General features: G+C 45.4%; 1 protein-coding gene across 1 annotated transcript in view; it reads right to left on the bottom strand.

Annotated features, from left to right (window-relative positions):
• Positions 1–238: 238 nt before the first annotated feature.
• Positions 239–12,628, bottom strand: part of MMP17 (matrix metallopeptidase 17) — a 40,795-nt gene continuing 28,405 nt past the window's right edge. The window contains exons 6-9 of the mRNA XM_036765705.1: positions 7,695–7,777; positions 6,526–6,678; positions 3,140–3,397; positions 239–1,920 (exon numbers count right to left, since the gene is read on the bottom strand). Coding sequence (XP_036621600.1) covers positions 1,586–1,920; positions 3,140–3,397; positions 6,526–6,678; positions 7,695–7,777 — 829 coding nt within the window. The 3' untranslated portion in view covers positions 239–1,585. The remainder of the gene's footprint in view (positions 1,921–3,139; positions 3,398–6,525; positions 6,679–7,694; positions 7,778–12,628) is intronic.

Raw genomic sequence — 12,628 nt, 5'->3', positions numbered from 1 at the left:
AAGAGCTTTTGTTTACGTGGGCTGTATCTATCAATATTCATTGTATTAGAAATTAAAATTTCAGTATTTATTGTAAAAATAGTTTTAACCTTGCAGACCCTCCAAAAAGGCTTTGCACTTTGAGGACCAGTGAATCACGGACACAGAGATGGAAAGGACCTTAGAAATCATCTTATACAGTCCCTTCATTTTACAGATGAGGGAACTGAGGCCCAGAGAGAAGTGATCTGTCCAGATGAACATACCTAGTAAGTGTTTAATGCTCCCTAGAATCCACTCCTACCCTCCAGTTGGAGATAAGACTTGTCCCAAGGTTACAAACTTCCTAGTGAGGGGCAGCTTGGCAGGGCAGAAGCTATAACCCTGGACTTGGAGCCAGGATAGACCTGAGTTCAGAAACACACACACACACCCAGGGCTGACCAATCAAGAAGCAGGATGAGTCTACGCAGCAAGAAAGTCAGACATCAGAGCTGTATACAAAGCAGGAAGAGATTGTGTTTGATTGAAATACCACACACAGAGACAATGAGGCCAGCCCTAGATGTCCATCTCTTGAAGATCCCTAACCACTCACCCCTGCCCTGCCCTCTGGGAAGTTTCTGCTGAAGGTGGAGAGAGGGCCAACTGCAGGGGACATTGTGTCCTGCCTTCCCAGGAAATGGGCCTCAGCCGTTGTCAGCAGAGGCCAAACAACTCCTGACCTCCTTTGATCAGTCTTTAATAGCCATATTCTAACCCGTGGAGCCCATGCCTCTGGGGGGAGGAAATTCCAGGGATAATAGAGCTGTCTTGGCACCAAGGGGCACCTTGACTGCAAAGCCTTGGGTGTTTCCAAATTAAAGATGAATGGCAAGCTGTGTTTATACCCTGTGCTCCCATCTAACTGTGAGGTCAAGATGGCCATTTGGGGAGATGGGATGGACTTACTGATATTTCTTGACACTCAACTGAGGATGGGAAGCCTCCTTGAGGGGAAAATAGAGCATGTTTGCTTGGGGATGCCCTGCTCTGTGGGCTCTTTCCCTGGGGGAAGGGACGAGAGTGGTCAGAGATGGTCACTTCCCAGGAAGGGGCCCAGACAGCTGGGCCTTTGCTTCAGATATAGGGTTACAGGGCAAAGGCTGTCAAGTGAGATTGGTTTTCCTTGTAGAGGCATCTTCTTAGGCCCTGGGGCTTGGAAGAGTGAGTTAGGGGCCTCACCCTGTGCCTCTTCCTGTCCAACAGCCTTGAAGATTTTACTGACTGCCTGGCCAGAGTCTGACCAGCTTCTCTAGTAAGGTAGAAGACAACTGTGTTGCTTGCTGCTTCCCACCCTCCCCCACTTCCACCTGTTCCAGGGGCCCCCAGTTTCTGTGAGGCCAGGATGGAAGAGCTTTGGACCATGGGCTGATAGAGGCCTCATCCTTATCTTCAAGGCTGAATTAAAAGAAAAGAGTTGATTACAACTCCAAACTGCGCCATTTTCTCCTGGAGAATATCTCACCAGCCCTGGGAGGGGGGGATCCCTGCCCTTGGTGTTGGCTGTGAGGTCCCTGGGGGGGCAACCCCAGCTCTTCCCTCTTCCAGCCCATCATCAGTGGTGTCATAGCACTGTGGCCATCAGGGCTGCTGTCCAGAGGCTGGCCAGTGCCAGCTGGGCCACAAGCAGCTTGGAGATGTGCCCCAAAGAGGAAGCATTGGATGTGCAGGAGCAGACCTCGTAACCACTGTCTGAGCGGCTCTCGTCATGCTGGCCAGGCCTCGAGCGGGCCCCAGTCCTGGCTCCCTCGGCTCTGACTTCATTCTCAGGGCCATCAGCTTGCATGTCACTACACACCAACCAGTCCTTGGCAGTGGACTGTGGGTAGCCAGGTGCGGCCTCCAGCTCACTGTCCAGTACTTTCCAGTAGTCTTTGCCCCTGAAGAAATACGAGGCCCCTGGGGACAAAGACAAAGACATCCATACATGGGGGGAGGTTATTGGGATTGAGATCAGACCTCACTCCCACTATTCCCACCCTTACAGGCCACAGCTTACTTTCTTCCTGAGGCCTGGCCCAGGGACTTACCCTGCAGGAGAGCAGACTTAGACTAGACAGCAGAAAAGACTGCTTAATGGCCCAGATTTTTGGCTAAATGCTGAGGTGGTTAGAAGGAATCTTCTTTGATCAGGGCGTGTGTGTGTGTGTGTGTGTGTGTACTATAGTGTATAGTGTATGCATCTGTCTAGGTTTCTGTAGCTATGTTTCTGTGTCTAGGTCTACGTGTATATGTATTTCTGATGATATGTACATGCATGTTTGAGTGTGTACACATGTCTAAGAGCTTTAGTATATATACCACTGAGAGTGGGAGGATCTGATCTCACAGGAGAACTGCCCCATGGGTAGCTGTCTCCTGGAGTCTCAGGGAGCTTCCTTTGTTCTCTGTGCCTCACTCTTAGGGCATCTTAGAATACACAGATTTAGAGCTGGAAGGACCTCAGAGGCATCTAACAATAATAACCAATAATAATAATAAAAACCAAAATCCCTCATTTTACAGAAGAAGAAACTGAGGCCCAGAGGGGAAGTGACTTGCCCAAGGTCACCCAGGCAGTAGAATAACAGAGGCAAGATTTGAACCCAGTTTCCTTGTCTGTGAACCCAAGTTTTCTGCCTCTAATCCCTTTTCCATTACACCACACTGTCTTGCACTGTTCTGTGTGTATGAGCTGTGTCTTCCCCCTCCAAGACTGTGGGCTCCTTGAGGGCAGGGCTAGGTCTCCATCTGGTCATGACCTCCTCTGTCTCTGTAAGCTTGTGTGAGGTAGCCCTTCTAAGGCTATTCTGTATCTACTTTGCGTGTGTTTTGTATATAGCACCTATGATTGTATACATTGTCTCCTTCATTAGAATGTAATCTCCTTTAGGGCAGGGACTGAGTATGTTTGTTGTTGTTTTAGGTCTTCTGGGTTCTGGTTCTAAGGGATCTCCTGCCAGAACCACTCAATGTGGCCCCTCCCTGCTGAGGATGTGGTTAATGTGGCTACAATCCAATGACAGACACAGGATTTGGGTCTGTGAACTTGGGATGTGGGTGGACAACATTTCTGAGCCCTCCATGGACAAGCCCCAGAGGCCGTTGGGAAGCTTCCTGTGCTTGGCAGGGGACTCACCATCAGACCAGCGCATGGCATCATCCAGGATGCTGGGGATCCCCCTCCACAGAGGGCTCTCTGCGGGGTACCCGGGGTCCATCCTCCGAGCATGGTCATCATAGCGCCAGTACAGATGGTCCTTAAAGAAATAAGTCTTGTCATTGTGGGCCCAGGAGAAGGCAGCATCGATGCCACCTGGCGGGAGGCTGAAGTCGGAGATAGGCCGAGGGTATCCTTCCTCAACGTTATTGTCTTTAAAGACCCAGTATCTGTCTCCTGGGGGGAGAGGAAACAGGCATGGAGCAAGAAAATGGCGGCTGTATGGTGGTGGGAGCTTGGGAAGGAAGGGGTGAGGTCTGTAAAAGGTAGTAGCTGGGGGGATGGGAGTAGATGGGGATAGGTGGGAACAGAGCTTTCCCGCAGATGGATGGAGGGCATCGAACAAAGCCGAGTGACCCTACTATCCCCTCAAGCTTTCAACCCATGTGGTCCAGCGGAAAGAACACTGGACTTGAAGTCAGAGGGGTTTGATTCACATCCCCCGGCTTTGCAAACAAACCTTTGTGATCTTGGGCAAATCGCTTCAGTGATTTCTTCAGTTTAGGCCTCAGATTCAGGCCTCAGTTTCCTCACTTATAAAATGAGAAGGCTGGTCTAAATTAGGGGCATCAGACATGCACATTCCAGCCTCAACAGTCCTGAGTTCAGCCCCAACCAAATTAAAACATAATTGGAAAATATTTAACAAAATAAATAAAAATACAATAAAATATAGATAATATTACAGTTTAAAACTAAGTTAAACTATGTGGCCAGCAGGGAGTCTTCCATATGGATCAGTGGCGCCTTTTGCCATTTAAATTTATCCCCACTGACGAAGATGATTGCTGAGGTCTCTTCTAGCTTGGAATCTAAGCCCCTGTGATCTTTCCTTTTACCACCAAGGAAAGCTCCTCAAACGCCTCTCCAGGCCTCTATTCCTCTCCTCTCACTCAGTCCTCAACCCCCTTGCAATTAGGCCCCCAGCTTCTTCATTCAGCTGAAAGTGGTCTTTCTGAGGTTGCCAGTGACCTCCAAATGGCCACATCCAATGGCCTCTCCTTGCTCCAGTCCACCCTCCACCTGGATGCCAAGCTGATATTCCTAAAGCACAAGTCTGACCATGTCACTCCTCGTCTCAAGAAGCTCCAGTGGCTCCCTCTTACCTTTAGTATAAACTACAAAATTCTCTGCTAGACATTTAAAACTCTTTACTGTCTGTCTCTGACTTACCTTTCCAGGCTTATTTCACATCACTCCCTTTCAATTAGGTGGTGCAGTGGATAAAACTCTAGGGCTGGAATCAGCCATACCCTGAGTGCAAATGTAGCTCTGGGCAAGTCACTTAACTTCTGTATGCCGTTGCTGTTCGGTTGTTTCAGTCGTGTTTGACTCTTTGTGGCTCCATTTGGGGTTTTCTCAGTAAAGATACTGAAGCGGTTTGCCATTTCCTTCTCTAGCCCATTTTACAGATGAGGAAACTGGGGTAAACAGGGTGAAGTGACTTGCCCAGGGTCACACAGTTAGTAAGTGTCTGAAGCAGGATTTGAATTCACAAAGATGAGTCTTCCTGACTCCAGGCCTGGTGCTCTATGCACTATGGCGCCACCTAGCTACCTCCCAGGGTTGCGGTAAAGAATGAATGAAATAATATTTGTAAAGTGCTTAACACAGTGCCTGGAATATGGTAGTCATTTATAAAATGCTTGTTTCTTTCCTTCCTTCCTTCCTTCCTTCCTTCCTTCCTTCCTTCCTTCCTTCCTTCCTCCCTCTCTTCCTTCCTCCTGTACACATACACACACACACACACACACACACACACACACACACTTGCACACACTGGTTCCAGTGCAGTTGGCCTACTTGCAGTTCCTTGTATAAGATGTTCCTCTCACTTTCATGCCTTTGCAAAGGTGGTCTCCCAAGTTTGGAATAATCTCCCCCTTTGTTCAAAACTCAGCTCAAATACCACCTTCTATACAAAGCCTTTCTTTTCTTTTCTTTTCTTTTTTTTTTTTGGCTTTTTGGCAGGGCAATTGGGGTTAAGTGACTTGCTCAAGGTCACACAGCTAGTACATGTATCAAGTGTCTAAGGCCGGATTTGAACTCAGGTCCTCCTGACTCCAGGGCCAGTGCTGTACTCACTGTGCCACTTAGCTGGCCCTTACAAGGCCTTTCTTGACCCTCAAGTTGCTAGCAGCTGCTTTCCCAAAGAAATTTTGTATTTACTTTGTGTCCACTTTGCATTTCTTTATATGAATATGTGTTGTTTCCCCTGATTGAATATAAGCTTCTTGAGGGCAGGGACTGTGTTGCTTTTGTTTCCATAGCCCCAGCATCCATCGCAAACCCTGAAGCATAGTACGTACTTAAAGATGTTTATTGAATGAATTTGGGCCCTCTTCTCATTTCTCTCTCTGCATTCTCTGTGATTGAATCAGCTCCCATGGACTCAATTATCACAAATCTATATATTAGCCTTGCCACATAGCCGTAGTCCCATGTCTTCAACTGCAGGCTGGGGCATCCTCAGCTGGATGTCTTAGATATCTCAAAAACATTCTGTCTACAATGGAATTCATTGTCTTCGCTTCTAAGCCCACCGCTGTTCTATTTCTCCACTAGGCAGCTAGGTGGATAGAATGATAGGACTTGTGGTCAGGAAGACCCGAGTTCAAATCCAGCCTCAGATGTTTACTAGCTAGGGGACCCTGGGTAAGTCACTTAACCTCTTAGCCTTAGTTTCTTAACTTAGCATCAGCTTCCTTTCTAAAATAGGAATAGTGATATCCATCTATCTCGTTGTGGGGATCGAATAAAACAATATTTGTAAAGTATTTGGCACGGTGCCAGGAACGTAGTAGGCACTTAATAAATGTTTGTTTCTTTCCTTCCTTCATAACTTCTCAGTGCAGCCTAATATTATGTTAGGCTTTTTTTTTTTTTTTTGCTGTTATATCATACTGTGACTAGTCTGGAGTATGATGTCCACTAAAACCCCCAGATCTTTTTCAGATGAGCTATTGTCTAGGCATACCTTTTCCATACTTTTTCCTTCTTGTGCCGATAAAGCTTATTTTTTTTTTTTGTACTCCACACAGATGGTCTTAGTTACTGGTTAAAGGAATTATATAGGGTCACACAGCTCATAAATGTCAGGTTTTCCAAAACTCTGAGGCCAGTCCTATAGTCGCTATGCTGTCTATATTTATTCTCCTTTATTAAAGCAGGTCCCCTAAAAATTCTGCTAGGTGATACTTTGTTAATCCTGTTCTGGGGCACTTGAAAATAACTAGATTCTTTACAAATGTAAATTTCAGTCCTGTCCTGGATCTCTTCCCTAGGTCAGGGTGGGAACCTCTCACCTTTAAAGAAGACAATCTTGTGGTCAGTGGTCCTCTCATAGACAGCATCCACACTGTCCAGGTGGAGTGGGAGACCCCTCCAGAAGCGGTGGATCTGGGCAGGCTGTAGGGAAACCAGGTGCCTGTCCCGGGTCAGCCTCCAGAAATACTTGCCTGGGAAAGGAGAAAGGACATGGGTGTGGGTGAGCAGAGCTCACCAGAGGCTCCTTCCCTCCCCCTTATCCTCCCACCCATCTGAAATACTCAAGAAGAATTAGAAAAATTCATAGTTAGAAGAGACTTTCAGAGAATCTCTAACATAAACCCTCACAGCAGTTGGCACAGTGGATAGGGCGCTGGGCCTGAGTTCCAATCTAGCCTCAGTCACTTACCCGGGCAAGTCACTTAACCCTGTTTGCCTCAGTTTCCTCACTTGTAAAAATGAGCTGGAGAAGGAAATGGCAAACTACTCCAGTGTCTCTGCCAAGAATACCCCAAATGGGGTCATGGAGAGTCAGACACCATGGAAAAATGACTCAACAATGTAAACCTTTCATTTTACAGAAGAAGAAACTGGGACCCATGGGGTGGGGGGCAGGGAAGTGACTTGCCTAAGGTGACAGAGCAAGTTGGTGGCAAACTAAGAACTAGGATAGGGATTTAGATCTGGCTCCCTGGAGACTTGTGGGAGGATTTCCTGAAAAGAAGCAGGTCGGTGCTCTTGGAAGGAAGGCTGTGGCCAAAGGCTGCCCAGGCTGAAGAACAAAGCCTGGAAGGGAAGGGCAACCCTGATAATTACAGCAGACAAAGAGGCTCAGCTCTAGAGATCAGCTACCTAGGCTTAAGATTTGTTCTGCAATTTACTAACCTGTGTGACCTTGGGCCAATCCCTCAGGATCATAGGCTCATAGATTTTAGAGCTATGAGGGGCCTCAGAGGTCACTTAGTCCAATTGCTTTCATTTTATAACCAAGGAAACCAAGGCCCAGAGAAGCTGTGACTTGCCCAAGGTCATGCAGATAGGAAGTAGCAGGATCAGCTAAAACCTTCTCCCAAGGGTCCACTCCCCTTCCCAGCCCTGTGTTTCCAGCCCTATTCTGGGCTCTGATGGAGGTGAGGATACATATGTCGATGCCTGGTCCTCGGTTTTCTCACTCTTCCAAATTGATACCCACTCCCCTTGCTGCTACCTTTGAAGAAGAAGGCTTCCCCTCGAATCTGGGCCACAGCATCAAAGTTAGCATTGCACCGATGGGGTATGTCCTTCCTTGGCCTGTGGAGAGATGCCAGCCCCTGTCTGATCAGATGAGGTCTTTCTCAGAGACACCAGTTCCCTGGCCCTCCCTCCATTCTGGTAATTCAAAATACCAGATAACCCCCCAAACCTGGATAATTCGGAGGATCATAAGACTTAGGGATCATTTAATCCAACCCTCAAAAAAAGTAATTACAATCCAAAACTGAGTAATTTAAAAAACAACAGGAGACAATCCAAAGTGGCAGGGAACCCAACAGTACTTTCTCTTAGCCCCTGGGCTCCATAATGTGAATTTTCAAAAAGTTTGATTTGCTTTCCTAAATATTTTTTGCTCAGTCAATTATTAACATGAACCTGCCTTTTTTGAGCCTATACTCATTGGTTTTAAAAAAAAAAACTATGGAGAATGCTTAGCACGGTGTCTGGCACATGGTGGGCACTTAATGCATGTTTATTGATTAAATGGAAGAGGTGCTGAAAGACTGAATAAAGGCAAATGTCTACATTTAAAAAGGTGGCGGGGAGAATGGGAATGGGACCACAAAGTACAGACCAGTGGGGTGGATTTTGATTCTGGTCAAATTCTTGCACATGTATACTAAAGGGATGGCTACTGAACATCTAGAAAAGGAAACAGCAATCATAAAAAGTCAGATTAGCCTGGCCTTTTCAAGCACAGGTTATGTTAGATTAACTTTATTTCCTTTCCTAACAGTTGCTTAACTGGTAGATCAGGGGAATGCTTTAGATATAGCTTACTTAGGTTTTAGCTAAACATTTGATAAAGGATCTCCAGCTCTTCTTGTGGTCATTAATGGCAGAAAGTCAATTTGGGAATAGGTCTCCAGTGGAGTGCCCCAGGGATCTATGCTTGGGCCTGTGCTGTTTAAAAGTCTTATCAATCAATTTGATAAAGACATATTGCCTGCTCCTCACATTTGCAGATGACACAAAGTTGGGAGGTATAGCTGAAATGTTGGATGACAGAGATAGGATCCAAAAAAGATTCTGACTGGCTATAAAATTTGGCTGAATTTAATAAGATGAAATTTAATAGAGATATATATCTGGGTGTTTGGTTTCAAAAAGTCAACTTCACAGGGGTATTGAATGGTTCAATGAAGAACACTGGCCTTGGAGTCGAAGGACATGGGATTAAGGTGGCTAGGTAAGGTAGTGGACAAAGTACTGGGTCTGGAGTCAGGAACCCAAGTTCAAACCCTGCTTCAGAGACTTGCTAGCTGTGGGACGCTGGGCAAGTCATTTAACCACTGCCTGCCTCAGTTTCCCTAACTGTAAAATGGGGATAATAATAGCACCTACTTCCCAGGGTTGTTGTGAAGATCAAATGAGATCATATTTGTAAAGTGCTTAGTATAGTGCCTGGCCCTCACTTTAATAAATGATTTTTTTTAAGTCCTGTCTTGTTAGCTGAGTGACCTTGGGTAGCACATATTTTCTGGGTCTCAGTTTCCTCATTGGTAAATGAATTGAACTATGTATCTCTGAACCACATAAATGATTGAATTATGTATCTCTGAGGTCCCTGCCAGCTCTAAATCTATGATTCTATACAAGATGGAGAAGTGGTTAAGGCAGTAGCTTATCTGAAGAAGATCTGAGGGTTTTAGTGGACTTCAAGCCCAATATGAGTCCATAGTCTGATACGGCAGTCAAAAAAGCCAGTGTCATCTTAAATTGCGAAGAGACACAGGATCCAAGAGAAGAGACTTCTAGTTCTTTTAGACTTTGCTCTAGCCAGGGGTGGGGAACCTGTAGCCTTGAGGTCCTCTAGGTCCTCAAGTGCGGTCCTTTGACAGAAACTTCACAGAAGTTTGGATTCGGCACAAGGGCCACACTTGAGGACCAAGAGGACCACATGTGACCTGGAGGCTGCAGGTTCCCCACCCCTGTAGCCAGGCCTTAATAGGAGTATTAGGTTCAATCCTGGATGCTGCATTTCAGGAAGGCCATGGTGAGGTGGAGAGTGTCCAGAAAAGAGCAAAGTAACTAGGATGGCAGAGGGCCTTGAATCCGTGTTGTATGAGCATCAGTCGAAGGATTTGGGATTGTTTAACCTGGAAAAAAGAGGGCTCATAAGGGACCTAATTGTAATCTCCAAGTATCTGAATGATTAATTCAGGGATGGGGAACCTGGCCAGACTGTAGAGTTAAGTAGAAGATTATGAAATAAAGGCATATGGGTATGTATGTGTATTTATCTATATTACTGAAGTCAAGGAAAGCTAATCTTCCTGCGTTCAAATCTGGCCAGCCTCAGACACTTAGTAGCTGTGTAACCCTGGGCAGGTCACTCTATTGTTAATGTATTTTTTGCTTAATGGGAAGATCTTTCCCATCCATTAATAGGCCCATGTGACCTGCTTAAGTCACATGGAAGCCTAAGTCACATGAGTTTGAGTCACAAGGGTTGGGATGCCCTCTGATCCTGCTTTGAAAACCCAGATGTTGGTGCTTCTCTCTCAGGTAACTATGTGTGTATTGCTTTTGGTCAGACAGTTGGAAGCCCTGTCTGTTGGTCTTTGCTGTTTGTTTGTTTATATAATTTCTGCTTGTAATTTCTGTTTGTATTTTTTCTGAAGTTCAGGGTGCTGGCTTTTCCCCTGAACTAAGTGCTATATATATATGTGTATGTGTGCGTGTGTGCGTGTGTGTGTGTGTGTGTGTGTGTGTATGTATATATACACACATACATATATACATACTATATATACATATATATGTATATGTTTGATTAAAGTAAGATTGTTGACCTCTTTTGAGTTGCTTTCCTTTAGAAAAGCAAATCAAAGAACCTGTGCTAGCAGCCCTCCTGTTTGCTGGTTTTATTGGTCTTACACCCCCATAGCAGCTGCAAGTAACATTGTTGTTACAGTCACTTAGCCCTGTTTGCCTCAGTTTCCTCATTTGTAAAATGAGCTGGAGAAGGAAACAGTAAACCACTCCAGTATTTTTGCCAAGAAAATCCCAAATGAAGAATTAGACATGAGTGGTAAACAACTGAAAAACAACAGCAAAATATGCATAAAACCCACCTTCTACAGGAAGCCTCCCCCAATCCTTCCTAATTCTAGCTCTTTTCTTTTCAAAATTATTTCCTACTTATCTTGAATATAGCTTGCTTTGTGTGCATGTAGTCTCCCATTAGATTGTAACCTTCTTGAGGGTAGGGACTGTCTTTTGCCTCTTTTTGTGTCCCTAATGCTTAGCACAGTGCCTGGCATGGAGCAGGTGCTAAATAAATGGTTATTGAATATAACATCCAACATATGGAGTGCTGGAGAGAAGAGATTTGGTTACAAAAGATCCTGCTTTCACAGAATCATTCCTGATATCCACAAGACAGAAACAACAGCAGATAGGAGAGGATGAACACAATAGTATGGAATAACACGGTAAGGAAAGCTGTCAGGTAAGAAAGAGGGTTGTTTTTAAAAAAGCTACACTGGGGAAAATAGGAAGCCCCCCAAAGGGGGTTTGTTGTTGTTTAGTAATGTCTGACTCTTTGTGATCCCATTTAGAGTTTTTCTGGCAGAGACTGGAGCAGTTTGCCATTTCCTTCTCCAGCACATTTTACAGATGAAGAAACTGAGGCAAACAAGGTTAAGTAACTTGCTAGTGTCTGAGGCTAGATTTGAACTCAGGTCCTCCTGACTCCAGGCCTGGCACTCTATCCACTGTGTCACCTAGCTCCCCACCCCCCCACAAAAAAGGGGTAAGGGACTACTATTTGGGTAGATGGGACAATGATATTTGAATTGAGAAAGAAGGTTGAACTGCTCAGTTCTGTTCATGCTTTGCTGTTTCCACCAAGAAAAGTGACCTTGGTACAGGAAATGACCAAACTGAGGTGGCCAACAAGGAGTTGATGCTCAGGATAATTAAGGAGATGGTAAGCAAATCTCCTACTATTTTTGTGGAAAACATGGCAAGCCTGTGGACCAGAAGGTAATAAAGTTAGGATTCAGAATTGGTCAGATGGCTAGAATCAAAGAATAGTTAATGGCTTAATGTCAATGGGGTCGGAAGTCTCCAGTGGAGTGCCCCAAGGATCTGCACTGGGCCCTGTGCTATTAAACATTTTTAATCTTGACCTAGAGAAGGGCTTGCTCCTCACATCTACAGCTGACAGAAAGCTGGGAGGCTCAGGTAGCTAATGCATTGGATAATAGCTTTGGGATACAAAAGGATCTTGATAGTACTGGGTTAAATCTAATATAAAATAAATGGAAAGACTTATACCTGAATACAAAAAAAATCAGCCTCCCAAGTACAGGCTGGGGGAGGTGTGATCAGATAGGATTTAGTCTTCAAAAGTCTTGGGTTTGTATTCATTTTTTTGAGTGGACTACAAGCCCAGTGAGTCAGCAACTTGATGTGGTGGCCAAAAAGCCACTTTGTTCATTAAGAAGATGCATAGCTTCCAGGAATGAGGAGGTGATTGTCCCACTGTCCTTAGTACTGGATTGCTTACAACTGGCATATGGAATCGTGTTCTGTTCCAGGCACTACAGTTGAAGGAGGACACACCGATGAATGGGAAAGTGTCCAGAGGTGAAGGGCATTGAATTTGTGTCATAGGAAGGAACTGGGAGTTTTGAGTATAGAATGGGGAAGACATCGGGGCGGTGGAATGTAATTACTGTCTTCAAGGTATCTGAGAGGTTGACATGTAGAAGGATTTGACTTGTCCTGTTTGGCCCAGGACAGCAGAAGAAGGAATGATATATGAATAGAAGTTGCCAGGAGACCAAGTTAGGCTCAGTATCAGGAAAGGCTTCCTAGTGGTTAACACCGTCCCAAAGGCTGTCTGTTGTGGGGAGCGTTAGGGGCATGGATTGCCCC

This window comes from Trichosurus vulpecula, chromosome 1 (genome assembly GCF_011100635.1).
Source record: "Trichosurus vulpecula isolate mTriVul1 chromosome 1, mTriVul1.pri, whole genome shotgun sequence".
Classification (NCBI taxonomy): Eukaryota; Metazoa; Chordata; class Mammalia; order Diprotodontia; family Phalangeridae; genus Trichosurus; species Trichosurus vulpecula.
The sequence above is the reverse complement of the archived record's forward strand: the minus strand, read 5'-3'. Positions and strand labels throughout refer to the sequence as shown.